Source organism: Alternaria dauci, chromosome 2, assembly GCF_042100115.1.
Source record: "Alternaria dauci strain A2016 chromosome 2, whole genome shotgun sequence".
Taxonomy (NCBI): Eukaryota; Fungi; Ascomycota; class Dothideomycetes; order Pleosporales; family Pleosporaceae; genus Alternaria; species Alternaria dauci.
The window spans coordinates 1,626,330-1,653,790 of NC_091273.1; the positions used below are offsets into that span (position 1 = coordinate 1,626,330).

At 50.8% G+C, this 27,461-nt stretch overlaps 8 protein-coding genes across 8 annotated transcripts; 4 read left to right on the forward strand and 4 right to left on the reverse strand.

The window, feature by feature from the left end:
- Positions 1 to 454: 454 nt before the first annotated feature.
- Positions 455 to 4,245, reverse strand: ACET3X_002570 (uncharacterized protein; the record flags this gene model as incomplete). Its single annotated transcript, XM_069449327.1, has 5 exons — positions 455 to 1,207; positions 1,258 to 1,512; positions 1,562 to 1,578; positions 2,078 to 4,129; positions 4,185 to 4,245. 5 exons carry the CDS (start codon positions 4,243 to 4,245, stop codon positions 455 to 457), a joined length of 3,138 nt encoding a protein of 1,045 aa, XP_069309117.1.
- A 296-nt stretch (positions 4,246 to 4,541) lies between these two features.
- On the forward strand, positions 4,542 to 6,616 carry ACET3X_002571 (uncharacterized protein; the record flags this gene model as incomplete). The annotated part of the gene is made up of 6 exons (XM_069449328.1): positions 4,542 to 4,590; positions 4,671 to 4,829; positions 4,882 to 6,169; positions 6,217 to 6,341; positions 6,389 to 6,503; positions 6,577 to 6,616. Exons 3-6 carry the CDS (start codon positions 5,910 to 5,912, stop codon positions 6,614 to 6,616), a joined length of 540 nt encoding a protein of 179 aa, XP_069309118.1. The 5' UTR covers positions 4,542 to 4,590; positions 4,671 to 4,829; positions 4,882 to 5,909.
- Positions 6,617 to 8,198: 1,582 nt separating this feature from the next.
- On the reverse strand, positions 8,199 to 10,785 carry ACET3X_002572 (uncharacterized protein). Its single transcript, XM_069449329.1, has 3 exons — positions 9,501 to 10,785; positions 9,383 to 9,445; positions 8,199 to 9,330 (listed from the first exon to the last, which is right to left on the reverse strand). Exons 1-3 carry the CDS (start codon positions 9,765 to 9,767, stop codon positions 8,290 to 8,292), a joined length of 1,371 nt encoding a protein of 456 aa, XP_069309119.1. The 5' UTR covers positions 9,768 to 10,785; the 3' UTR covers positions 8,199 to 8,289.
- A 188-nt stretch (positions 10,786 to 10,973) lies between these two features.
- Positions 10,974 to 12,140, forward strand: ACET3X_002573 (uncharacterized protein). The gene is made up of 2 exons (XM_069449330.1): positions 10,974 to 11,218; positions 11,269 to 12,140. The coding sequence occupies exons 1-2, from the start codon at positions 11,095 to 11,097 to the stop codon at positions 11,649 to 11,651; spliced, it is 507 nt and encodes a 168-aa protein (XP_069309120.1). The 5' UTR covers positions 10,974 to 11,094; the 3' UTR covers positions 11,652 to 12,140.
- Positions 12,141 to 12,827: 687 nt separating this feature from the next.
- Positions 12,828 to 14,544, reverse strand: ACET3X_002574 (uncharacterized protein). Its single transcript, XM_069449332.1, has 4 exons — positions 14,276 to 14,544; positions 13,745 to 14,019; positions 13,257 to 13,688; positions 12,828 to 13,025 (listed from the first exon to the last, which is right to left on the reverse strand). Exons 1-4 carry the CDS (start codon positions 14,306 to 14,308, stop codon positions 12,950 to 12,952), a joined length of 816 nt encoding a protein of 271 aa, XP_069309121.1. The 5' UTR covers positions 14,309 to 14,544; the 3' UTR covers positions 12,828 to 12,949.
- Positions 14,545 to 15,901: 1,357 nt separating this feature from the next.
- Positions 15,902 to 18,262, reverse strand: ACET3X_002575 (uncharacterized protein). Its single transcript, XM_069449333.1, has 3 exons — positions 17,696 to 18,262; positions 17,118 to 17,608; positions 15,902 to 16,799 (listed from the first exon to the last, which is right to left on the reverse strand). The coding sequence occupies exons 1-2, from the start codon at positions 18,069 to 18,071 to the stop codon at positions 17,169 to 17,171; spliced, it is 816 nt and encodes a 271-aa protein (XP_069309122.1). The 5' UTR covers positions 18,072 to 18,262; the 3' UTR covers positions 15,902 to 16,799; positions 17,118 to 17,168.
- Positions 18,263 to 18,583: 321 nt separating this feature from the next.
- On the forward strand, positions 18,584 to 21,193 carry ACET3X_002576 (uncharacterized protein). Its single transcript, XM_069449334.1, has 3 exons — positions 18,584 to 18,733; positions 18,785 to 18,821; positions 18,969 to 21,193. Exons 1-3 carry the CDS (start codon positions 18,713 to 18,715, stop codon positions 19,751 to 19,753), a joined length of 843 nt encoding a protein of 280 aa, XP_069309123.1. The 5' UTR covers positions 18,584 to 18,712; the 3' UTR covers positions 19,754 to 21,193.
- Positions 21,194 to 26,491: 5,298 nt separating this feature from the next.
- On the forward strand, positions 26,492 to 27,346 carry ACET3X_002577 (uncharacterized protein; the record flags this gene model as incomplete). The annotated part of the gene is made up of 4 exons (XM_069449335.1): positions 26,492 to 27,060; positions 27,121 to 27,144; positions 27,192 to 27,204; positions 27,256 to 27,346. Exons 1-4 carry the CDS (start codon positions 26,547 to 26,549, stop codon positions 27,344 to 27,346), a joined length of 642 nt encoding a protein of 213 aa, XP_069309124.1. The 5' UTR covers positions 26,492 to 26,546.
- Between the last annotated feature and the right edge of the window lie 115 nt (positions 27,347 to 27,461).

The window sequence follows — 27,461 nt, forward strand, 5'->3', positions numbered from 1 at the left end:
GCATACCCAATGCACCGAAAAGTCGGTAAACTTTTCGTACATCCAATCGAACCACGAAGGCGTACTTGTTGACCGCATACACGAGGCACGCGGCAAAGTCGACTTCGTTGTCATCAACCCGGGCGCGCTCACACATACCAGTGTTGCGTTGCGAGACGCGTTGACTGGTGTGGAAATACCATTTGTCGAAGTGCACATCAGCAATATACATAAGAGGGAGGCGTTCAGACATCACAGTTACCTGAGCGACAAGGCCGAGGCGGTGATTTGTGGTCTGGGAGTATATGGATATGAAGCAGCTATTGAGTTTGCGGTGAGGTATCTTAGGGAAAAGGAGGAGAAGAAAGCAAATCTGTAGGTTGTCATATATGAATATATTTGTGACGGCAAATGATAAGTTGATCTTGATACCGACATCTATTAGATCTCCTGTTCACCCGTAACACGCGGTTTATTAGTCGTGCGTTCTAGTGAAACCCTTCTTGATATCCTGTCGCGCTTCAAGGTATGTTTGCAATGCCGTGATGGCCGGTAGCAGAAGCATGACCACGCTCAATGTCTGCCCAAATCCCCAGACGTTCTCCTCATTATCCTGCAAACCACAGAAATTTGCTGGATCTTCAGGTGCCGCGAATTTCTGTGTCAGGACTAAAATAGCGGACAAGATTGCGAGCAAGATCTGGACCACGAATGCAATGGCTGGATTGAGGAAGAGAATGTATATGAGACGCAGACCAAGACGCGCTGGACATATGAACCGTAACGAGAACCCTTGCTGCCTTTGTGTGGAATCGGTAAAGCGGCGTACGAGGGCTTGTATCGAAGTCTCTGAACAAGACGATGGGGTGTCCAGACCTCTACCTTCCGGGTCGTACAGGATGCACACCAATGCAGTCGAGAAGCCGATCAGGATGAGAAAGAGCGGTACGAGGAAAGACAGCCTTTGCACACGACTGCGCAGTATGGATGTACCACCGTCGTCTTCGATAAGACTGGGTGGCATCGCAATGGCAGTGATCATGGAACTCAACAGAAACAAGGCGAAGCATACGACAAGCGTGAGGCGTATCTTTGCAATGAACTCGTACTTGCGGAAGTACTTCCGGAGCGTGATCAAAGCAGCGAGATGGGACGACGACGAGAGGGCGCATATGTAGAGGATGAGGACGAAGTGAGCACCTTGGACACGAAACGAGCGCTGCGCAACCTGACGGTACACTGTCAGCAGGAAACATCCCCAGGAGAGGTCAAGCTCACTTTGATCCATCCGCTCAGAAGTACGGCATAGCCTGTAATGAGTTGCTGATCGCCGAACCCAATGATGAGTGGGTCTAGGAACGGACGCCACGCGTAATGCCTCTTCCACTCATTCTCCAAAAAGTGCTCGCGAATGTATGTGAGCGGCTCTCGAGGCGTGAAGTGACCCTTTGTATCGAAGGCTTGGTCGAGAACCATAGCGAGGATAGAGGCAAACGTGGTCATGAAGCTTGCGATGACAAATGACAGGACGACCTGCAACATTGTTAACCGAATATCACATGAAGTGATCTGGGGCTCTAACTCCTACGCCTGCGATGTCTGGCTCTGCTCCGTTGGCACAATCCCCATGCCAGGCCACGACGTTATCGAATGTGACCCATGGTGGTGCCATGCACTAGCAGCGAATCTGAAGCTGTGGTACGTGTGGAACTGGCCGTTTATAAACTGTTGATTTAAGAGAGGATAAAGATGTCCGAGTTGCCCAAACAGGGCATCGCGAGAAGCTTCGAGGAATGCTTAGGTGAACTGTGCGTGCGAGGATAGTGGGATGAAACGTAGGCGAGGAGACGAGGAGACGAGAAGACTTAAAAGGAGAGGCGGCCAATGTGTTTGGAGTAACTCGGAATGACGATGTTGCTGGACTTCACGTGTGTTAGCGCACGTGGCAAGAGTAAAACAGGAAGGAGATGTCATTGAAGAAAACCTTGAAACAACAAAACACAAAGCCTCGGACACGGATCCTGTATATTGCGTGTAGTGCAAGCTTGTTCGCTGGGTATCAAATACTATTTAGACAGCCTACTTCATTTCTGCTTACTCTTCGCCTTGACACGAGCAGCCAGTTTTCTGATGTCGTCCTCACCCTCTGCAGCATCTTGTTTGGACTTCTTCGACTCTGGTTGAAGTTCTGGCTCATCACCGTCTTTGCCTTGCTTCCGCTTTTTGCGGCCCTCCTCTAGCAGCGCCTTCATACCTGACGTCTCCTTGAACCTAGGGTTTGTAGGATCGATAGCAAACTCATGGCTTTCGTATAGCTTCGCAAAACGAGGGTCGGTCGTGTCAATCTTGAAGTTGTCCTCTATGATGGGAGCGTTCTTCTTGGCTTTCTTGCCCTTCTTCTTGGCCTTTTCCGACTTGACGATTTCATTCATGTCAAAGTGACGCAGCTTGGAGTCGTCTTCGTCTGCCATGAGCAGCTCCAGGTTCGCGCGCTCAGCTGCAGCCGCCTGATCCTGTTGCTCTTGCTCTGCCTTCTTCTTTGCTTTCTCAGACTTTTTCGACTTGGGCTTGGAGGCCTTTGCAGCTTCTTCAGGGTCAGAGGCAAAGAACGGGTCGTTGAATGGATCGTCCTCGATCGCGTCCGCTGGTGCACCCGCCTCCTGTTCGGCTGGGGCATCAGGGTCCCGGCCGGCCTTCTTAGCTTCCCACCTCTCCTTGCGCTTCGCCTTCCTTTCCTTCTCTTTGCGAATGTACTTCTCCATTGTGGTTTCTTGCAGTGGAATCTCGTTCTCGAATACGTCACCGTTGCCAGCGCCGCTGGATAGTCCTCCTGTGAAAGTAATCTGCATCTCGCTATCTGGCTTTGGAAAGTCGCGATCCCGTTTCGCAGACGTCTTCTTCTTCGTCTTTGAAGATTTGCCAGAAGCGTCCAGTCCCAAAGCAGCCCTGAGACTTGCGGCCTTGTTTGCCTTTGCTGCCTCTTCCTCATCTTCAGAAGATGACGAATCCGTGCCCAGATATGCTTGCAGCTCGTTCTCGTCGATCTCCTTGCGCGAGAAAGCGCGCTTCTGCACTTCCTTCCTTGTCGCATCATCAGCGTCCCAGGTCAACTTGACCTTTGAGTGTGTGAGCGCATCCGTTGAGAACTCGTTAGGTTTGTAGCCGTCCGGCAGCTTTGCGCATTCGTCGTGGGGATCTTGATCGAAGGTTGTACCGTCAGGAACGAATCGCAGGTCGAAGAAGTTGGCGCTCGTTAGGTATTCTCGGCCATCGAGATTGTCGTAGATGGACTTTGCGACGTTGGCAGAAGAACAGGTGATGACGGCGTAGTAGTATCGCAGCCTGTCAAGCTGGTAGGCTCGCAACTTGGTCGAGTCGAACTCTTCGCCTGTTTCGTCCCCTTGCAAGTCGGCCCCGTTTTGTTCTTCGCCCTCCGCGTCCGAGTCGTCGTCGAGTACGCCAATGTTGTTATTGTCTTTATTGGATGTTGATGCGAAGATCTCACGGGGCGGTCCCTCAATCTCTTCACGCTGCAGGCGCTCCATGCCAAACTCGCTAGGGTATATGACCACGTTGAGGATTCGCCCATCAGCGGGAACAAACGAGTTTGCTACGGCCATGATGTCGGTTGCGCGTATGTTGTCCCAGTCCATGTTCACTGCAGCCAGCCGTGCCGAGATGTCACCTGTCGGAACTTCATTGTCATCGCCGGCAAGCTCCGTTTGGTCCTCGAGCTCAACCTCGTCGTCTTCCTCGCTGGAGCTTTCGTCTGACGAAGACTCGAGTCCACCGTCTCTGATGGGATCAAAGCCTTCTTGCTGGACCCGCTGCATTTCCTTCTTGACCGCTTTGTCCCGCTTCTTGTCAGCCGGTCGCTTCAGCTCCCGCTCGTCTCCGTCATCATCGTCGTCTTCTTCGTCGTCATCCTCGTTGTCCTTGTCGTCGCTGTCGGCGTCGTATAGCCTATCAATGGCCTTTTTGCCAGCTTCCTTGGACAGCTTTCTGCCATATTTGTCGACTGTGGCCTTGTTGTAGAAGTCTGGGTCGCTGCGCAGTCGCGAGAAGCGAGGGTCAAGCTTGGTCTTGGTGTGCTTCTTTGAGGGGAGTCTGAACTTGGGGTCGGTTTCGAAGTTTGCGAATCGCGAGTCGCCTGTGCAATGTTTAGCGCATTCTCAGTCGTCGCATTGCAGCCAAGCGCCACTTACTGGTAGGCGCGCTGGCTTTTGCGCCCTTGACGGGTACCGTCTGTCGTTTGGGGAGAGGCATTGTGGAGTTTGGATGTGCGTGTAGGCCGTGGGCAGTCGCGCGGCGCTGCATTGCGCAGCTGAACTTTTTCTGGGGCGGTGGCAGATCGGCGGCGGCGACGTTTGATTGGATACCGCCTCGGAGGTAATCGACGGCTAGGGATTCGCCAACCGATCTGGGGAAGCTTTAGCTGCGTCACTCTCAAGAGGGGAAATACATCACACGACGGTCCCGGGAGGGTTCCGGCTGTCCCAACAACTTCTTCACGTCTTGCTCAGCCTGCCAGTCTATTTCCTTCCTCCAAAACATCCGTCTCAGCTGAACACATACCAGACAAAACACCATGGCTTACTCCAGACTCTTCACGTAAGTCGAGAGCTATGCGCAAGTCCAGCTTGCGCTTATGCATAGCATTGGGACAGGTAGCTGATGCTGACCGCCTGCAGTCCCCGCACCATGACATTGATGTCTTTGGCTTCACTCGGCAGTGGCTACTTCATCCTCAAGTCAAAGGCCCTCACCGACAGGCAGAGAGATCGTGCTGCAGGTGACTATACTGTCACAGTCGATAGGTCAGGTACGGCATTTCGCGTCACCTGAGAAGAGTCTGTCGTTGCGAACCTTGGAAACGTACATCGCGCTGACTGCTGAACACAGGGGGCGGCATCTGAGCGCGTCGACAATCTAGCAGCGACCGCCATGTTACAGCTCCAGCATATGACCAGCGGTGTGCAGACCCTTCTTTCACAATGCAATGGCGTTCATCATGTTTGCAGCGTTCCAAGCTTGGCACCTTTCTTTACACACCAAATACCATTTGCGGTTTTCACTCCGCGCCGACACCACTCGTTCGTATACGTGTAAGCTACTACCCTAAAAAGAGCGCATCGGTAATTTTACAGCGTATTCTGCCCAAGTGATGCATATCAAGGTCTCCAGGTGCTGGTAGCCTATCCTACCTGCAGGATGGCTCTTATACCCGATATACTTCTATCCAGTGCGCAACCAATACAACGAGACGCCAGCCGAACAACGTGCCTGAACCGCTCCGAAATAAGTTCGTTTGCGCCGAGCATTTGTTTCCAACTCGCTCGTAACCGGGCGATCCGCATCCGTTGTTAGCCACGATTGGCTGACCCATCCGATGCTAAATATAACCCACTCAGCCTCGACCAGGAATGCCCGGAAAAGCGACAACAGAGATGAAAATAGTATGACGACCTTACGAATTCTCGGAGAGCCCAAGACCCGCCGTTACGAATTCGACCTCCACCTCATTCAATGATTACGACCTCGGTGCTGAAGTTCCACTTCTGAGCTTTTCGGCTCCGCCTTTGCGGGCGTCCTTGTCAGCTTTCGCCAGGGTTTTAGCCAATGAACTCGCAGTTCGTCAGCATGAATAAAGATTATCTTGAACACGGGATCAGGAGAGCCGTTCAGCCTTGCAACCCCGTAGTCGCTTATAGCATGATCTTGCATCCGTGCATCTGGATGGCGGAGCTGCAAAGAATGCCTTAGGCCCATCACTTTGCTAGAAACTTACGCGATCACTCTTTAGTCTTGTTTGTTTTGCTTCACACGCCTGTCGGACCAATTCATTCCTTCGAGTCTTCATCTGCAAGCTTGCCTATGTTCTGTACTGACGATTGCCGCTTTTGATTTGATCGCACAATACGATTACCAACATGGTGTCCCACAATGTCGCTGGGCATGGAAAACAACAAACCAAACAGAGAAACGAGATACCGATACCGCCTCAAACAAACGTCCTAGCAGCAGCCAGCTATGTCCGTCGTCTGTTCGAGAACAAGAAGTTCACTTATGCCATCATGGGCGAGCTTGCGATGCTTTGTCTGGGACATGAATGCGACATACGGGATGTGTTCATTGCGTACGACGATAAAGACTACAACCGTATCAAAAAGAAACTTGAGGCCGACCGACGGTATAGTAGACTAGCCCTACCTAATGATGACTGGCTAACAGTGATAGTGTACGACTGCCTGAGGGCATGAATCCTTTGTTCCCCTCCAAGATGGTGGTACAGACTGGGCCCAGCTTTCTCGATGCAGGATGTACAGGTCCAGCAACAATAGAAGTAACCCTGGTGCCCTCTGGTCAGTTGCACTCGGAGCTATTCTGGCCAATGGCTAACGGTGTATAGGCTCCTATGAGACTCCATCAAACGGGGCCCTTGCAAAAAACGTCGTCTTACTGAGCCACAAGACTGACGGGGTGTTGAGAACATTCTACGGGTTGAACATGCTATACCTCGTCAGGTCGCTACTTCACTTTTGCCAGATCCGCGGCTTGGCTTGGGAACCACAGAAACATATTCACTTTCTGTGTCAGCATTATGGCGATCAACTACAGTCAATTCGCAGTCTGTTAAACCCAGATTTCATCGAAAGGAACTTCCTACGATCGGGTTTCGTCGCCCAGCTTCCTTTCGAAGAACAGCGAAGATGTTATCGTACATTGACAGGTCGGGAACCTCCTTTAGCCACCACACTAGCCCCACCGACTGCGGAAGGAAACCACATTCGATCGCGGTCCGCTTCTGAGCTACCAAGAGTTCAAGGAATTTCTCGCGCCTCATTACCAGATTTCTTGTGTCCACCAGAGTCTCGGAAGATGAAATCATCGCACCCGCGTGCAGGTTACCCAGCCTCGACGCCCATGGAATCTACAGGGCCTTCCCCAAATACAGCGTCTCCTGCAAGGGACTCGCGGTCCAGATATCGTATGTCCAGCGCCCCGAACAGCAGACGTACTAGTCCTACCGATCCTCAGTCTGGACACAATCCACAAATGCAGTTCTCAAACATGAAGCCTTCATCCGAGCCGGCTCCGTCACTTTCTCACCACGATCGTGCGGCTTCTTATTCGACACCAAGTCTCGCTCCACGGCAGCAAAGCCAGAATAGTCAGCCTGGAATCTCAAGACCACATGCAGTGCAATCACCAGCAAAGAACACGCTCAGTGCTCGTTTGTCGCCTCTTGACACTGGGACTACGCGTCAGATTTCTGGCAACAGCCCTCCACAGGCCTCTGGAACATCCATAGCAGAGCACCCACAGATTAGACTCAAGGTAGTCAATACTGATGGCGAGACGATATCACGCACACGGTATGAGGCAGAGGTAAAAGAGGAACCGCATAAGCTGCATCTTGTGGGACCCGAAGGAGTCTACCAAGCACCACAAAACCACCACAACTCAACAACAACTGCCAATGTGACTACCACAGTATCCCCGGATCCAACCCCTGTCTTTGAACTCGACGCGACTCCAATGCAAAATGATATCCTTGCAGAGCTCTCCGCAGACATCGATGCTGCGCTGCAAGTCAGCCACCATCCTTGCACTTCTCCAGAACCCGCATTACCACAGTCACACAACCCTCATAGACCGTCTACTCCTCGCACACAGTCCGCTCCCCCCAGCACGCTTCCAGCAAGTTTGATGATCGGCAATGCGCCTCCGCAACCGCCATCTACACCACCACATAACACGCCTTGTGCCGATCCAACAACACAAACGAACGCATTGATATATTCAAAGCAATATTCGCCTCCTTCCTTCGCACAGGTGCCGAACAGCGTGCCTGCATCACCACCTCTTACACCAGCACCCTTGACGGTATACAAGGCCTATCATCCTACGACCATGGCCGCTTCAGAGCAGGGATATCCAGCTTCACTACCTGATAGCGCTGGCAGTGAGTATGGTACTCGACCGACAAGTTTTCTGCAGGTGAAGGATGTCGATGGTATGGGTCACTATTTTGCTACCCATAACCGTAAAGCTTCACACCATGCTGAAGAAGTGACTCAGAACCTGGACTCGAGTGTGCTAGCAATGGAGTATCGAGCAGCGTTGCCGCAGTTTGACGAAGGGTATGGAGGAAGATGAGCATGGAGTTCCTTCGCATGCATGTACATATAAGGAACCGCCCATAAACGTTGTAATGACAGGTATTCATAATATTGAAAAGTGGTAACGCTCAGCGGAAGGACAGAGAGGGGTATGCACCAGAGCCAACAAGATTGACAAGCACAACATTTACAGCGGCACATGCTCCATCATCTGCATGGCACCTTCTCTTCCAACCGTGATGATGACATCCCCCAGTGTCTTTGTCGAAAATCCTGCTTCTGAATACCTGAAGTAGTAATCCCATTTCCTCTTGAAGATCTCGGCACCCTCGTCGTCCATACCCTCCTTGCTCTTCTCTTTGATAAGTTGTGGCTTGATTCTGCCTTCCCAGTTGTCCAAGAACTCTTCCCGCCATAATCGCAGCGCTTTCGCGTAGTGGGGTCCGATGTTTTCTATGCTATCGACGACAAGCGACCCACCTGATGCGGTCTGTATGCTAGCGACGAGCTCGGAGACGGCGGGAAGATGGCCTCCGGGGAAGATGTATCGGCGGATAAAGTCATCGGATTTGGCGTAGGCTTCGTAGCGCGCATCAGGCATGGTTATGCATTGGAAGCATGCTATACCACCCTCCTTCTTGAGCAGCTTGTCGATGCACTTAAAGTATGTCACCAGATATTCTTTGCCCACGGCCTCCAACATCTCGATTGAGACGACCTTGTCAAAAGGCCCTGTTTCTGGGACTTCCAAACTTCGGTAATCGCACAGGAGTACTTGAATCTTGTCTGACATGCCCGCTTCTCGTATCCGCTCTTCTGCCAGCTCCTTTTGTTCAATCGAGAGGGTCAAGGATGTGACTCTGCAGCCTGTCCGTTGTACGGCGCGCATGGCAAAGCTTCCCCATCCGGTGCCAATCTCCAGAACGTGATCTGTGCCCTTGGTATGTGTGTTGTCGATGAAGCGATCAAGTTTTCGCATTTGCGCATCGTAGAGGCTTTCGCTCGCAGATTGTGGGTCTGATTTTGGCAGCCATATCGGGCACGAGTACGTCATGTCTTGGGAAAGGAAGGCAGCGAACATTTCGTTGGAGATGTCGTAATGTGCGGAAATGTTGAGGCGCGCGTTCTTGAGGTTGTTGCTGCCTCGTACCAGGCCGGCGAGACCAGAAGAGATGGCAGAGGTGAAGGTCGAGCCATTGGAAAGATAATTGCGGTTCAAGATAAAGAGCTACGAATGTAAGCTGAAAGCCCTTGAATGGTTACTCAAGGCGGAGGCTCACCTCGAAGAATTTGGTCAAGTCTGGTGTTGTGAACTCTCCCAACATGTAGCTCTCTGCAAAGCCCTAGAACCAATTAGCTGTTGAGCTTCCCAATCGTATTGGGTGTATCGGAGCGCACCATGTCTGCGAAAAGCGCCAATCGCACCCAGAACTTCTCGTCAAGCACGTCTAGGAATGCAATTGGAAGGCCCTCTTTGTCAGAACCAAACACAGCGGTCGCCTTGCTCGAACCACCTTCAAAGAGCACTAGCTTGCCATGCTTCAAATTCTGAAATTGAGAAAGAGTGCCATTTTTGCATAGAGTAACCAGTGGCCCCCAAGCTTGCGTTGTAACCGGACTGAGCAATGAAGAGACCGCTCCTGTCACAGAGCTATAAATCGCCATGATCCTGAAGTGTGCGTTTTGAAGTTGAGGCTATTCGGCTGGCGCAAACCCAAAATAATCAATTGGCAGACGTTTGAGCTCTACGCTACAAGATTGTCCAATTCCTGGGCAAAAGGTGCGCGGTTTCGATGCAAGTAACAATATGAATCTGCCGGTACGTCTCAATCTGCTTGAGCTTCTTTGTACGGTAGGTAGCTGTACGGTGTGCGGGCGGTCGGGAGGAGAATTAGCGCGTCAATCGCTCAAAAGCAATGCGACAGTGGTATCGTGAACGCGTCGGAGGAAGAGCTGGGTAAGAAATCGGACAACGGTAGCTAGCCGGTCGACACATGGCACCAGAGTCTATTTCACAAGTCCAGGCAGCTGGCCGCCATATCGCCGGAACGGCCGAGAGCCGACACGGTGCATCTGATTGCGCCGTTTCGAAGCTATGCGTGTTGCAATCTGTCTGAGGTGCAGTTTTGGGCGTGGAAACCTAGCCAATTCGAGTGATCTATGACGCCGTCGATCCGCCTAAACATCGTCAACGGCGCAGGATTAGTATGTTTCCTACACCGACGGAGGTTGAGGCGGTGCAAAGGCATGTAAGAAGTTCGGACATGCGTATTTGTTTCCTTCTCTAGCCTCTAGTGTGTGTTTCCATGCGATGCTTGGACAGGACGTTTGCAGGTAACGATGAGCCGCATTCCAGGGTCCACAAGATCATTGGGCGGCATGCTTGGGAGGGGCATGTTATGCAGGGGCACAACTTGATGCGCATCTCAGCCTTGCAGTCGCGTGTCTATGCTGAGTCCAGAAGTCCAGCGACAAGAGCTCGTATGTGTTCTCAGGCCTTCCATGTGGCATGAAGAGGCACTGCGGGCGTAAGCATGGTGGACAGCATCTCTGCGATCGGCGATTGCTGTAGCGGCGGCCGCGGCCTCCGGACAGTGCCAGAAAGAACGGTCTGGAAGGCGTGAACTCTGCGACTCGTGAAACTCGCTACAGGCGTAGTATGCGAAAAATGTACGATGATAATGGGCAAAATTGAGTAGAGGAGGCACGACGGACATGGACTTGGTTATAGGCAAGCCAAGGCCATGTGCTTGCTCATGCTTCCGTCGTCATCTTGACCTCGTCAACACCCGATTGGGAAAGCGGCCGTGCATCCCGCGGAGACGCTACGGCGCGTCGACGCGTCGACGCGTACTCTGTCAATCGCGTCCACCTGGTTGCACATTCACACCGTCCCAGATAATCCAACCAAGCATCAGCCCGGGACTCACTTTTCTACTTTGTGTATCAATCGACCACACCACTTGCTTGCCATATCCATCATCTTACCATCATGCTGTCGATTCAGCCCTCCAACCCTCAAAAATGTACACCAAACCTGCTCCCCGCGCGGGTACACCACAACGGCCCCATAAACGACGCAGAACGATACTGGAGGCCTGAGACCGATGAAAAAGGTCATTCATCGTCATGCACCAGCACGGACATGAGTTCTGACATATTCCAGGCAAGCGACACTCATACTTCCGCGGTCGACACCTACACGGCACCACAATTCCTCTTCCTAACAACTACACCGGCGCCATCTTACATGTCACCGACCGGCAATTGCCCCAAAGCCAAGCCCAGCCACAACAATCGCCTGCAGACGACGACGACGACGACGACGAAAACGCCGAGGCGGGGGAGAGCATGCCTGTCGAAGTCAAGATTGTGGAGCAGGTAGGAGAGTTTGATCAAGTCATTGTCTGGGGACATGGAGGCGAGGTGGATGGGAGTGGAGATGCATTCATCAGGGGCATAAATGAATGGGTTGGGTTTGCAGAGAGCATGCATATCGATGAAGAGGAAGAAGACAAAGATATAAGTCCAGGGAGTAAGACCGCCTAAGATAAAGCATCGGAAATTCACTGCATCTCGATCCGGGGCGGTGGAATGGATGGACGGTCCCGATTGAAGATGCCTGAGGTGTTACAGTCCAGATGGATCGTGCCCAGGCTTTTGGCCACATGCCAATGCTTGATCTCAAACGGCCATTAGGCGTTGACACATCTTTGCGATTCTCGGTAGCCACAACGGCGCCATACATTGCCTCGAGCCTGATGCTAGCCCGCATGTGGATCGCCGCTGGATTGCTCTCGTACATTGTCAACAGCTGTGAGAGCTACACAGATTTCCAGGTATTGGTGTCTGTTGAGAAGAAGGGTGTGATGAGTGCAGCAGTGTGTTTGCTCGTACAAAAGGGGAATAGTTGTGTGGGTCGTAAGGCATAGGTTAGAGAGCAGCACGCGGCTGTGCTAGGAGAGTAAAGATACCGTGAGATGGGATAATACGCTGTCTAGACGACAACATATCGGTACATGCAGGACGGTAGCGAGGTTGAGAATGCTGACGAACAAGTCTGATGCCCTGTTTTGATCTGACATGACTCAATCTCATCTACGTGCCGGGGCGGTTCCCGACTGTCCATGAGTAGCGTTACAGTAGGGGTCGTGTTGTCGCATATTTCTTGTCTTGAAATCTCATGTGCAGCTTCCCAGCTTTTGACCTATTGCTACCTCGACGCAATGAAGTCATCTCAGATCCCTCCCTACAGCAAAAGCTTATCAGTTTATCAATCCCAATTCACATGCACCCAAGACCAGCGTATCGATTGTTCTTAGCGTTTTCGTCTGTTCAGGGTTGCTCTCGGTTGGGGCCAATGCACCCCACTCGCACAGCTTTTTACCGCGCGGCGAACTCACATCTGGGTTCAAAACATCCCACGTGCTCGCCGCGCCGTTGCGCAAACTCAACATTGGGTCTGGAAAACGCGCAGGAATAACAGTGGACCAGGCGCAGGCCGGTAGATCATCATTCGTACCTGGTGGACGGGAACGGGTGATTCCTTTATTCCTTCCTTCCTTCCTTCCGTGTACTGGGGATGGGGATGAGGCAAGTGGAGCAGAGCCGCATGCAGTCCTCATCCTCAGACGTCACAGTAACTCTGACAAGGTAGAGGACAATCACCGAGACGGATGCGATTTTGAGAAGGACAGGGTATTTCTAGATATCTTCATAATCTAATGCAGAAGCCAAAATCCCAGTAAATGCAACAACAGCTGCCGTAATTCCATCATCGGGTGAGCGGATGAGCAGATAAGCAAACATTATATCCAATCTCTTACAAGCAAACATGCTTCCAGTCTTCACAGCTTCGAGCTCTCCTCACCTTTCATGCCACTGTCTGCAAAATCCACAAAGCTCTCTTCACCATTGAAATGCCTGCCATCATCATTCGTTAGCCACTAGCCGTGACAAAAGGTTATGGTATTGCTGGGAACTGCTCGTCTGTAGGAGAGGGTGGTAAAGAAATCTCGAGTAGAGTCGATGCGACACCCCAACCATAAGTCGTCGCTTCAGACTTTGGCCAGTCTTTCCGGTGGTACGGGAAAAACCTGCATGTTATGAGGAGGCAGCACGACATCGACATGAAAAGTAAAAAACTACACTTACCAGCCTCTCTCGGCTCCGCCTGAAAGGTAAGACGTCTCGGAGTTCATCTCGCATTCCCAGTTTCCAGCAACGCCTTTCTTGGGATCGACTGATTTTCTTACGTACTTGGACAGCCCTGCTGTGAAGCACTGAAAGTCGTCTTCATCGGGATTCTGCGGCATCTTGCCAGTGAGGACTCGGCCGGCTGCTATCATAGTCGCGGCGTGGGTGCATAGCAAGACAGTCTTGGGCTGTTCGGGGTCGTTGTCCAGTGTGGTGACGATGTGATCCAGTGCCTTCCTAACACGTTCGTGTAGCTCCACAATCAACTCGCCGTTGGATTCTGGCATGTGTACAGACGCATACTCGTCGTCTAGATTCTGAAAATGAGGAGTCAGGAGTTCGAGATGCGGTGGAGTAGGATGTTCAAAGTGCGCGCGTCCAAAAAACTCGCTATCACCACGCATCAGCATACTGCATACGTAGGCATTGTTCGTCCATCCACCTACCCAATGCCACGATCGATCCTGATCTTTCCCTTTGCCTTATTCTCTGCAAACAGCTTATTGCTGAACGGCTTAAGAGTCTGCAAACACCGGTAGAAAGGGCTCGAGTAGATTCTCTCAACTGGGGGTTCAATCTTACTGAGAAACTCAGCCAACTCCTTACTCTGGTCCACACCTTTGGACGTCAGAGGGGGATCAGTGGGTATCCCGGTCGGAGTCTTTGCCATAGATGCGGTGTAGATACCCGTTTGGGGGTCGACGGACCAGTTGGCGCGAAACTAGATCATACGCGGGAAACGTTAGAACGGATGCCATCTTAGGGAATAAGGGATCTGCATGTGGAGAGTGTAAGGGGTAGCGTTTCATGTGATACATGCGGAGGTGGATGCAAGCGAGATGTGTATGGAGGTAATGCGAGGACGGAGATGGATGTCAGGGTAGGTAGCTTCCCGATGCGGAGGACTTTCCTCGACTATCGTATGGAAGCATCGGAGGGCATGAAGCGCGGCGACGGAGGTCGAGCTTTTTACGTACCGCGTGCCGCACGATGTAGATGACTTCAATCATGGTTCCGCCGTCTTACTCCTCCGAGAGAGTTTCTGAGAAGCAAAAGTTTATTCTGTGTGCAGTGGTTGCTGTTGAGAGTACGAGGTGGTCCAGAAACGGAGGGTGTAGGTGTTCACAAGTTACCTCGGCAACTTTGCCGTACCTTTTCGGCTGGCTTTTCGAGGCTTCAACTTCGGTTGCACAGAAGTCGGCAAGCGAGAGCGTTACCAATCAGACTCGCGAGATTTTTGTCACCGTGGTTGTAGTTCTCGGGGTATTAGTTAAGGCCGCAATGAAGATTTTTATAGCACTGCAGCTTCCATGCACTAAAGCTTAGCTGCCCGTTCGTACATGTCTGGATATTCACCTACGAGCACGTGCCGCATCTTTGCGCCAATTCAGCGATACCCGTCACCGATGTTTACCGCGTCCGACTGTCAGCCACTCACAGTGTAATGCCTCCATCATCGGTGAGCTCCCACGCTCAGGCCGTCCCTGTGCAGCCTCTGGCATGGACAGGCGCTAATGCGAACTTTACATGCACACACATGCAGGACTTGATACTCCTGCAGTTGTAGCCCAGGAACGAGCCATCCTTCAAACAATGCGCAGCGTCATACTGTCGCTTACAGTATGCGCAAGTGCAGCGGGATGTTTGATGACAGCGGCATAGAAGCGATGGGTGAGACACGAACTAAACTCCTTTCCAGGGGACTATATTAGCTGGACGCGGGGTCAGAGATAACAGGTCGGCTTGACGGGCGAACATGTGTGGACTGTGGTGGGACATGAGACTATGCAGAGCAGTCAGCATATGAAATCCAGAAGATCTTCACACGTGTGGTTCTAGGGTATGCCCATCGCACAGTCCTCACCAAGAAGGATGCAGTTAGCCGTGACAGTCATCAAGGGTTGGAAACGAAGGCACACGACTCAGGCTTGCTTGGACACCAAAGCACCTGCCATGTTGAATTGCATTCGAAACATGGGAATCCTAACCCTACCTAGTCATGAGCTGCAGGCCATCGATGATCATCGCATGGTTACGACGACGTTATTACCGCAGTGCCATCCGAGGTCCGCTTCCATCATGATCGCAGTGTGGCGGGTATAACTCTCGGAACAAATACGTTGATGGAGAGGGTAGGTATGGTCGGCGTCAAGTTGGACTACTGGAGGAAGCTAGGGGTTATTCTGTCTCCATCAGCTTGGATTGCAGGGTTCATTTGGTGAGAACAGGTCCGTGCGGTAAACTGTTGCCCTTCTACCAGAAGGAGTAGAACTCCGGGCAGTCCCGACATACCGCTTTCCGGGCCCGGAGCGGAAGAGTTGAAATTTACGTGTATTGAATGTTCACGCGCACTTTGAGAAGCACGCATGTGATTAGCCAGGTACATCCGCGGCAATCGAGTACCTAGGCAGTGCGACGCGTATGTGGGACTGTCGCAGTATATATGACATCTGCAGCCAACGAGCGATGCAGCACTGTATTTGGCATTAACCGCCAGTGCAGCTAAGGTTCGAAGTGTGTTCCAGAGGCTTGGGACAAACGTGAAAAAGTAATCATGGCGATGCTGCCCAAGAGCCCTATGGCCTTGAGCCCTAGCGTACAGATGACACGGCACTGGTGGTGCGAAAAAGACTGCGTCGTAGTGGGAGACCAGACCAGATCGAGAACGACTAGACCAGACACCTTCCAAAGCCTTACAATTGCGTACAGTAGTTAGTTGGTACGTGCATGGCACATGCTCTTACCTCTCTTTGGCGTGCAGCAGGGGGAGGGATTCTGCATGTAATCTCCTGAAAAGGATTGAAAACTGCCGGGGGCTGATGCAACGCAGCATCTCCCCTGACCGGGCGGCCCCGAAGGATGAAGTTTCAGCAAATGCGACTTTTGGAGCCGAAAGCTTTCTGCGCGGCCAATCAGTATTGACCTGACGCGAAATACATGAAAGGTTTAGGCGCTTAGCCCTGCATGTAGACGAAAGTAGAGCACTTCTAGAACCTCGTGCTGATTGTTCCATAGCCATGGAGATGATTGATATACGAAGCCGATGCGTTGTTTGCCAGTCCTTGACCATCACTCTCGCGTGTCACTACTGATTGGGCGACGGTCGCTCACGTGTACGATTGATTGGCTACCACTTACTTGCGCGTACGTCCTATTGGTTGTGGACGCATGACAATATGTAACCAAGTTGAATGGGTGGCTGGCGTTCAGGCAGATGATCGACGCAACACATGGAGGTGGGGGGTATCACCCAGTCTTTTTTTTTTAGGTTTCTGTGGAATCGCTGCGGCCAATTGTCCCACATCTGATAGCCACGAGGATGTAGCACATTCGAATCCAGAACCAAGGCGAGGTGGTTGCTTCGAAGCGTCGCAAAAGCAATTTGCATGCACCGATTCCGGAGAGTTGGACGTGGGATGATGCAGGCAATCCAAGCCATGCCCTACAGTGTTCGCCGATAACCCTAGTAAATCCCATGTTATCAAGCCCGGTGATATAGTCCTAGTCCATGATCAGGGCCTGCCTGTGCTTGACGATATTGAACGATATGACAACAGAATGATGTTAGTTGCTAACTGATGTGTGTGCAGAACCAGAAAGAAGCAAATACCAGTAAGTGTGTGAATTACATGTGTGAAGATAGGGATCTGACTGGTGTGCCACACAAACTCACGCCACCGTGGTGGCCATGTCGTGATTAACTAGTGGCTCAGAGTGTTAGAAAAGAGCATAGTCGATGGAGATTGAGGGCAGCTGAATGGGCGATGTGGAGGAATTTCAAAACTTAGTGTACAACTGATTAAACGTGGATAGGCATACAGGGATACAAAGGTCAGGGTATCGAAACGCAAAACATTGAAAACCTCTCCACTATTTTGGAATGGCACTGTGTAAGGGATACTCGTCAGCGACAGCCCCTGTGTGAAGTGTTGAGGTCTTCCCGGTCATCCTAAGCTTCTTCTCCGTGACCCAAACTCGCAGTGCGATGAGATACCTCACTATGAGAAAGACGATAATCGCAGCGACTAGAATACCCACAATGTAAGCTCCAACTATACCAGACGAGTTCTTCTGAAGATCAAGGAAAGGATACACATAAAAACCCTGAGTGGCATGTGTGACGTAGGCCAAGGCAAGATAGAGGGCCAAGAGGATGATGATTGGAATCAGATCCAGCCATGGAAGTCGCTCCGTTCGAGGGAACACTATCTCGAACAGGGCATACGCTGAATTGAGGGCATGCTGTGAAGTGTTTGACCAGATGTCGAATGTGGTAGGGAATCGTCCAGCAAGAAGCGTCCAGTAAACAACTGTCATGAATCAGCTTTCATGTGCTCATGATATGGCCAAGTTCTTGTGCACGTCGATAGCAAAGCCGGTTATCTAAGTTGACTTACTGGTTACTATCCACGGATACACTACAATAGTAGAATAAAACATGCTGTGCGCCACCTGTAGCGCTTTGGGCCACCGGGCCAGGAATGGAGTCCCAGTAAACCAGTAGCTGCCGGTATGCACGGCGGCAAAGGCATAATAGAAGGCCAGACCCCAATACGTCAGCACCGTAAAGAAGGAGAAGGAACGCTGCGATGCCTCGGACTCGCCATGGGCACCGTGCCAGCCGAAGATGAAAAAGAGCGTGGTGAAGGCGTATAGGGCCAATAGCGCGCGGACGGCGAAGAGGGCGCCCGGTGGGAGAATCCACGAGGTTACAAACCGCGTGGGATTGAAAATGCCGGCGTAGGGTTCTGTTATTCGTTGGCCAATCCCCATGTCGAAGCTATCAAACAGGATCCTTGTCGAGTACCACCGAATCGGGTTGCCAGGCTCTCGGAACGTTCCGACGTCGTAGAAACGGGGTCGTGGGTAGTGCGCGACAGATGACGCGCGGTATTCTGCGATGGCGATGATGCGACGTGGTGTTGCGAGGCAGCTGCAAAATTCCTCCAGCCCCCAATTTCCGAGGCTGAAGCTGAAAAGGGCAGAGACACCGAGCTCAGAGTATTGGACTAGTGGGCAGCGCTATGCCGCCTTCAACCTAGTCTCGGTCGCCGAAAGAACAGACAGGAATCACCCGCGTCTTCGTAACATTACCCTCTATCCCGGTCTATCATCACGCCTCTGGGCCCGTCCGCTTGGCACTCCCACGCTCCAAATCCTGGTCGCAGAGGCGAGCCATACCTCAACTTACATCCTTACCGTCCAGACGCGGGCTGTCCAGGATGGGGCCTGTAGCACGCCTGGGTACAAGTGGCTTGCTCGACCCTATGGCACTGCCTTCTTCTTTAAGACTACGGGATGCCATCTGTTTGAAGTCGTACTACCCAGAATGATCACGCAACTAAACACACATCTTTCCAGCCCATCCAACACCAAGCTCTTGTCTACCAATCTGCTTCGTAACAAACATCACCATGAGTGACACCAGAGTATCCGTACGCAGATATCCATCATTTCATAGAGGCCCAACTAACGACTGCCAACAGAGAGCACAGAATCTTGCTCGGATTAGAGACAACCAGCGTGAGTACCTCCGGCCAGTACCTGCTACTCTTCCCATCATGTTCGTTTTCAACCACGAAGTGTGGCGATACTTTGCATCACGCCCCGACCTCGACGTTGCCTAACCGTTCGATCACTGAGAGGGTTCGCTAACCATGCCCGGATTAGGCCGATCACGCGCTCGACGCAAAGAGTATATGCAGGAGCTGGAAGCAAAGTTGCGCAGCTATGAGCAGATAGGCATCGAAGCTTCTTCAGAGATCCAGAGCGCTGCCAGGAGGGTGTTGCATGAGAACCAGAAACTTCGGTCGCTGCTACATGAAAGAGGAGTATCAGAGTCTGAAGTTGCAGCAGCACTAGAGGGCATGTCTGATCGACGATACGAGCACATCACTGCGGCTTCCAGATTGCATGCGATGCTTGAACGAAGAGTCAACACCAACGTAGTGTCTTCTACAAGCTCGCCTATACCTTCGTATGCAAGAGTTGCTTCAATGCCGCGGCAGAAACCCTCGGTGCCACCCGTTATCATCCCACCTACACGACCCGCAGCACTCAGCTACAACGACTCACCTAGCCCCGGATCCATGGTGTCAACTATGAGTACACCACCGCCGGCGTCGTACCCTGCGACGCTCTACACTACGCCCATGACCCCATCAGCTGCCCAGATCAAGTCGGAGCATGCTCAGTACGACTACCCTTACGACCAGCCATACAGTAGCACCTGGGCTTACTCGAGCGATTGCAACTATACAGCAGAGCCGGTCTCTTATTACAACAGCACATCATACGTTGACGCTGCTAACATTATTCACACGATGCGGGCCGGCGCTGGCCCTGGACTGGATGGCGATCTAGGGTGTCACGCATCTGATCGTCATTGCTATATCAACAACGCAACGTCTTTCAACGTCATGGGTCGATACTCCCAACATAATGCTACGATCTGAAGAGAAGAAAAAACAGCGCTTGAATACAAGTATGAGGCCTGTCGACGATCTGTCTGTCTGGGCAATAGCAAGTGTACCAAGATAGGCTGAACTACGAGAGCTAAGTCGCGGAGCTTGTTGTGGGCGACACAAGCAAGGCATCACTACGCATCATTAGCTCGATATGAGCCCTCAATCCCGATGCACCTTTGCCTTTGAAAGAGTGTTGCGGCGGGAAAACCGTCTGGAGGAGCTACACGCCGCATCATTGCACCGTGCGGCGTAGCTATACAGCAGGTTCATCGTCAGATTCCATTCTCGACACGGATTAGTCCTCTCGAACCTCTCGTCCAAGGTCATGAACTTCATGAAAGAAAGTCTCATTCATGTACACATTCAATGAAAAGGCAGGCCGTCTATCGACTCCTTTCTTTGTGCACAGCCGTCCGCATGACCTTTCACGTCAGTAAATCTATGTTCGTCGAATAATTCACCGAACCACAATCTGCGATCATGGAACCCATGAGGGTGTCGAAACAACCGATGAAAACTTCTACGCTATGCGCGAGTATTTTTCTTAGCGACTTCTATTGATGACGAAGTCGCTGAGCATATCCAAGTTCTCAACCAGCTTCCTCTGGTTTGTAATTTTACGTTTATTCTTCCGAATCTACTGCTGTTCACAATTTGTCATGTTCTTTTGACATTGTCCTCATTGCCATGCTACTGGGTTTAAGGATTTTGCGATGCCTCCTTTGTGCTTCTGGCTGACATAGCATACGACATGTCAACAGATGCGGCATGTTTTTCTTGTTTTCCATGAACAAAGCCCCGTTCCTGAAAGAGCACACTTCTAGTGTATATCTTGTGGAACACTCTTGTGTATCTCAAGTTTGATTTTCAAATTACAGTCCCTATGCTCATCTAACATATTGCATCGACTATCGACTAGCATACCACCAGAATGCCTCCAAAACGCAAAAATGATGATCGGGCGCACAGTCAACCCAAGAAGAGGGCCAAGTCAGAGGATGACCAACAGGATGACCAACAGGATGAACGGCCTGTGATCAAGGTCAATTGGGCTATACCAAAAGAGAAGACCGGATCGATGTATAAAGAGGCTCATGCGGTCGAATATGCCCGAGCACTGTATCAAAGAGCTCGAGAAGAGATAGATCCGCAACAGACACCGCTACCGGACCCGCAACACCGAGCACCAATCTACAAAGTTAGGACATCCAAGAAACTACTAGCCACAGACCAAAATCGACCCAGTGCATCATTGCGCAGCCTTTTCAATGATATCAAGAGCAAGAGCACCCTGACACATGACGTCCGCTACAATCTCGCTCATCTAGAGGCACATTTCCGCGAAGAAGATCCCAACATTGCTGTAGTACTCTCACGAGCAGAGAATAACGATATCCTTGTTCTCAATCGAGATGAACGATTAGAAGTGTAAGATGATGGGTTTCTGCTGGACCATCTCAAGCTGACTATATGTAGAACAGTAAACAACACGCACGCCCACATCAATCTTATTCGACGATCGCCTCCGGGAGCCAAGAGCCCGATGGGCTATTTCATTGAACTACCTCCCGGGACTACAGTCACAGTCAACGGCACAACATACATTAACAGCGATGACTTACTGTCCACGCCTTTCTACATCGGGCCGCTCGAAGGGTACGCGATAATCGAGTTACTATCGCAGCCAGTGTTCTTCTTCAGGACTAGAGACAGTTTAAGACACCTAGCATCGAGCAGAGTGGTCACTAGAGAAGAGCTTGATTGTCGAGATCGAAATGGCAATGTCGCTGTGGAAGGCACTGCGGTGCGATGGAGACCAGTCGCAGCTCTGCCACTAGGGACAGAATCCGGAAACGAAGGAGAAGGTGAAGAAGGTGAAGAAGGTGAAGGAGATTCGGGAGATTCAACTAGCGACGGTTCGGAGAGCAAACAGGAACCAAAGGGCGAACTTTCCGACGCACCGACAGACGAATCACAGCTGGACGAGGACCCTTGGCGTTATGTACGAGCGAAATTGTCTGTTCATCGATCTAATCGATATGCTGAATTGATTCCCAGGGTGCTTGCTTCTGTGAATCAACGACAATCAGACAGAACTGGGTTCAGTTACCAGCATCAGAAGCGAATCTTCAGGCTAGGAAAAACGCTGCTTGTGCCACTTAACATATACGAAAATTATGTGTTACTAATCGTCCACATGCAGCCTGATAAGCAGATCAATCTCAACGTCCTCGATCCTATGACCTGGCGAACAAGACCAGACATTCGAACCTCCATCTTCGAGGCTGCAAGAAAGCTACTGTTGAAAAATGACTGGTGGCAAGATATGTTTGACACATCGGACGACATGATAGATAGTCTTCCTGGTGATGTTGAATGGGTACCGACTGCGCAGATCACTACCAGCGATGGAAGCTTCATATATACTGTATTGAACGCGTGGGCATTGGCTATGGGCCTCGATCTGAATCCTTCATTCACACCCAGCCTCTACGGCTACGAATCTTTTTTCATCCAGGCCCAACAAATATTTGATCTAGCCCTCCAGGATCAATTGACTTGGAAGCTTTTGTTCGCCTTCTTCCGGTGCTCCAGATTTATCAAGTCGATCAACGTCTGCGGAGCAGACGAAAAGGCCTTGTCTCCGGGAAAATTGCGCCAATTTGACTTACGTAAACGTTCCTTTCAGGATCTAATCAGTCATCAAAGAGCGGCAGATACTGAAACTGAACGCAAAAAGATCGATATGGATTCAATTACCTTTGGCTTTGAGAGCGGTAGGCGACATCGTCAAATGTTCGCCTCCGACTGTCTTAGAAACAGCGAAAGGAGTGGTCTCGACTCTATTGTTCGGGAGGGTAGATGGAGATTCACAGATACAGCAAAAGAGCTGAGAAAACTTTTGGAAGAACGCGCAACAGTAGCTGCGTCACTCCCACTGTCATTGAATCCCCATGTAGACAATGACCCAGTCACGGAAGGCTTTGACCCCTGTCTCCATCTTCACACGGAGCTACAGAAGCTTTTTAACGAAGAGAAGATTATGACTGGTGTCAACAGTGGGCTCGAAGAAGCGGTACTACCTGCATTAACACCCAGGGAAGTCAATGACAGCATCGAAGCCGTTGGACAAGCTATCAACGACTTACTTCCATTCGGTCATGGTTTCACAGTCTGCAAACATGATGGTGTAATTAAATCTTCAGCTGGAAAGATTTCTGGAGAATTGGATGATGTAGTCTTGATGCTTTGCCAGAAGGGGGAAGAAAAAAAGCATTTCACACTCGTAGTATTACAACACGAAAGCGAAGAAAACTACCCTTGTGCCGTTGCGCGTGTTTTGGACTCTGCACCGTGGACTTTCACGGCGGAAGAGCGCAAACATGTGCATGAGCTACTGCAAGATTCGGGTCAACTGAAAGTTGAGACTCATCCTGGTACAATGAAAACCGGGGCCAATGTAGGGCAGGTACTGACATGGATGCATGGACCCCAGCAATTACAGACGGAACAATCTGGATACTTCGCCATTATGAACGCATGGGCTGTACTACTCGGTCTGCCTATCAACAATGACTTCTGCCTGGGAGAAAGCTTCCTTGAGACAACACCATCCCTTATTCAAGCAGTGGAAAACGGAAAGGCAGACTGGAAGCTAATCTGGGCATTTCTACTGTGTGTGGGCTATACTAAATCCAGGCAACCACCTCCACTGGAGCATCGTTTCAGGACTACTAGGAAACCAAATCCCATCGAGCGCGGAACAATAGACGGAGAGCGACGACTTAGGGCTGCTGGGGCCCGTCACGACATCAACTACCCCCATTTCCCCGTGAATACAGGTTTAGCGCATACCGAAACCTTCCCATGGGATGACTTCAACGGGGCTGATAGAAGTACACAGATACCTGAGATGATCAAGTCAGGAAAATACACCAAATTCCTCTCTCCAGAAATAGAACTCGTCATACAAGGGACATCTCACCAAGACAAAATAACACCATGTGCTCAATTTCATGGTAGGCTCAATGAGATTCTGAAGAACCAAGATACCAAGACTAAACTTGAAGCCTTCCGAGATTTCAAAAAGCCTACTAGTAGTTTTGGCGTATGGTTGCGAGACGATGAGGTGTCAAATCCTATTGATACGGTCACCTTTGCTATCACCAAACTCCAAGAAGACTATCTACGTGGATTTGGTTCCATTTCGCAGACCCAATTGCAAATGATTATGAACGAAATTTCAGGTGTTTGGCGGTCCCCACGCCCAGGTAGGCCGGTGTTCGTGCCGATAGTTATCGAAAAACATTTCGTGTTACTCGTCATTCAGCTTAATGATGAAAATGAGCCGACACTCTCTGTGTTGGACTCGAAAGCGTACCATTTGTCACGTGGTCATCGCGTAGAGATACATGAAACGGCATGGGAACTTGTGCTCAAGTCAAGGTGGCTGGAAAAAGTGTTTCCAGAACCACAGTGGCAAAGCCATAAGCCTACACACACGACTTGGATTCCTGTATCTCAACAGCCTGGCGACAATGAATGTGGATATTATGCAATCATGAATGGCTGGACTCTTGCACTTGGTCTGACTCCAGATCCCAATGCCCACATTGAGTGGACGGATACATTCTACAGGGACCTACAAGATGTCATACACTTAACTCGTATCGGCCAAGCAGACTGGAGCTTGATCTACGGATTTCTTGTATGTTACGGCTTTGTTCTTCCTGGAGAAGTATCGGCCGACCGGCGTTTCTCCTATACCGTGCACGAAGATGACATCGACGAAGAACAGCAGGATATTACTGATGTGGAGGACGTCGAGTTCGCCCAGATGGGTACTTCGATGCTGGATGTAAACGCCTTGAGGCATGCCAATAAGGTTCGGCTTCCTCAAGGCAGACAACATAACGGTGCCAGAGCGTTTCCATCCGATGTCTGGTCCGAGAAGGCTCGTGAAGACTATGCCAACCACTTGGCTCGCAAAGGAAGATTGAGCCTAAATTTCAACGAAACTCAACTTGAGGAAGCTTACGTCGAATTGCGCGATATTCAGGGAACGGCACTTCGACATCAATTTGAGAAAGACGATGCAGACTACAAGAAACAACCCCCTGAGCAGCTACTCAAGATATGTCAGAATCACCTGAACGAATGGCACAAAAACAAGAACTTGCTTGTAGAGAACCAACCATGTTCGTTCTTCGATGATAGCCTGGATTTCTATCGGTATCTATTTCGAGAAGACTTTCTTGGGAATGTACTCAGGAGTGAGGGATCTGGAACAAGAGCCTGGGATCAGCCAATGAAAGCCTCTGAGATCAATCTGGCGATCGCCGCAGTCGTTGCAGCGATTGATGACCTGCAATTGAAGAGGCACAAGGATGCTAACCCAGACGCACCGTTTGCGGGCGGTTTCTGCCTTTCCACGAGCACTGACATCGCCCGTGCGACCGTTGAGCAGCGTACAGCAGTTTCGCGCCCACGAAGATGTTGGTTTATACCTCTAAGCCTCTGTAAAGGAGGCTATCTGGATACGATTAACGCATGGTGCAAGAAAAACAAAAGGCCGATTTTGAACACGACCACAAACGCACACGGACATCATATACTGGTGGTTTTACAAGAATCCGTGCAAGATGAAGTCTCAATGGAGACAGCATTTGAGATGAACATCTACGACAGCGCACCGCACACACTAGCGGACGCGATCACAGATGAAGACGGCCCAGTGTTCGATATCATCACGGATATTGCTGGTGAGCTCAAATGGGCTCAACAGCGCCTAAATGGAGAAGAGGTTTACTTCAAACATACGATACCTGCTGCAAGTCAGCTGCGCAGCGGTTGGCAATGCGGGCCTCACGTTGTAATCAACGCGTGGATTCTAGCTCTGGGCTTGTATCCGGACCATGAGAAAGATTACGACGACGATATATACAGAGAATTCCATATCCTCGCGCGTGCCGCCGTAGTCGGTCTACTGGATTGGCAAACGTTGGTCGCATGGATATTCCACCGCAAGCTTGCTACCGAGAACGAGTTAGTCAATGTAACACCTGATCGCCGGTTCTACATGACACATTTCTGGGAAAACGAGGCTTCCTTGGCGAATAGAATTCGGGAGATTGAACAGGATGAAATGACAGTCGCAGCGATGTCTGAGGCGGACTTGCCTTACGATAGGAGTAACAACCCTTGGCATAAGAGGGATGCTGTGTCAAAGAAGAAAAAGGAGAAAGCCACAAAACATGAGTTGAGGAGAAGCTACAATGACGCAGATCTGGAATTTCTTGGTCAGCCTAGAGATACAAGTCCGAAGCTTGTTGGGGAATCTCAGACTCGGCATGGGTTTGGTGGAAGGGGAAATGCTGCTAGGATCAGCCGTAAGAAACGTGAGGCACGTGGCACACAGCTTGGCTGTGACATGGAGGTAATTGATTCCGCTCATCAAACGCGTTCGAGGAAGAGGCAGCGAGTAAGCAATGGCCTATCTTTCCTTGACACGTATTGAATTGTGTTTTGCGGGTGTATCTGTACTGCGAAAGGAATGGTTTCGTACTTGTAGCCCGTGTTGTTAGATTGAGTGTAGGAGAAATTCATTTTCACAAGCATTGCATAGTGTAGTCGTTTGTGGCGCAGGACGCGATGAGGTACAACCCCAATCTTGGCAGCCGATGACGTCGTCCCAAAACCTGCACGTGTTCCAGTTCACCCGCGAAACCCGACCTTCCATCTCCAATTCTAAACGCATAATCCCACCCAACAACCCGCAACAATGTTACGACCAACGCTCCTCTCTACCCTCCGTCTCAATGCCATCACAACCACAAACAAACGCGCCTTCTCCCTGCTGAATCCCAAGTCGCGCTCCCACACCAACCGCATCTTCGACCCCGTCCGCCAGCCAAACGATCTCCACACCCTCACCCTCCTCAACGCCGCTGACAACCGCTCGCTCATAACCTTTTGGACCGCATCGTGGTGTCAAACATGCCAAGCAATCAAGCCGCTCATAAAACAACTCGTCGAAGAAGAGAAGATTGGGGAGCGGGAAGGCGGTCTAGGCTTCGTGGAAGTGCTCATGGACAGTACTTTGATTGAAGATCTACCCATCAAATACCGCATCAGCAGTATGCCGACATTGTTAGCGTTTTCGCGACAAGAGGCGCAGTTTGATACTAGGTTGACGCGGCCCGAGGAGATGCGGAATAAGGACTTCTTGAGGGGGTGGTTGATCAGGGAGGCACAGAGGGGAGGCAGGATGGGAGGAGGTGGAGGGAGCATGTTTGGTTAGTCCTATGTGTTCTTTGAGGACTTTTGGATGAGAAGCTGGGCCTGACGGTGCTCAGGATCTAAAGAAGACGGGAATGAAGGTAAAGAGGGTGAAGAGAAGTGAGACGAAAGCGTGGGACATGAGAAGGCGGAATGTACAGGTACGTCAGTTAAGTTGAGAATCAAGGAGCCATTGCTAACAATTTGACAAGTATGTTCAACATCAAGAGCAAGGAAACGAATCGTGATATTTACGACAAATTCAACAAGAGATTTCATTACTATCGATCTATGCTGCGGTGATGTGCTACACGTACATCGTGCGCGCATTGCTCAATCGTTCCAACCGTCGCTCTTAACACTAACATATCGACTGGCGTCAACGGTACTAGGGCTTTGAACGCCAAGGGGTATATCC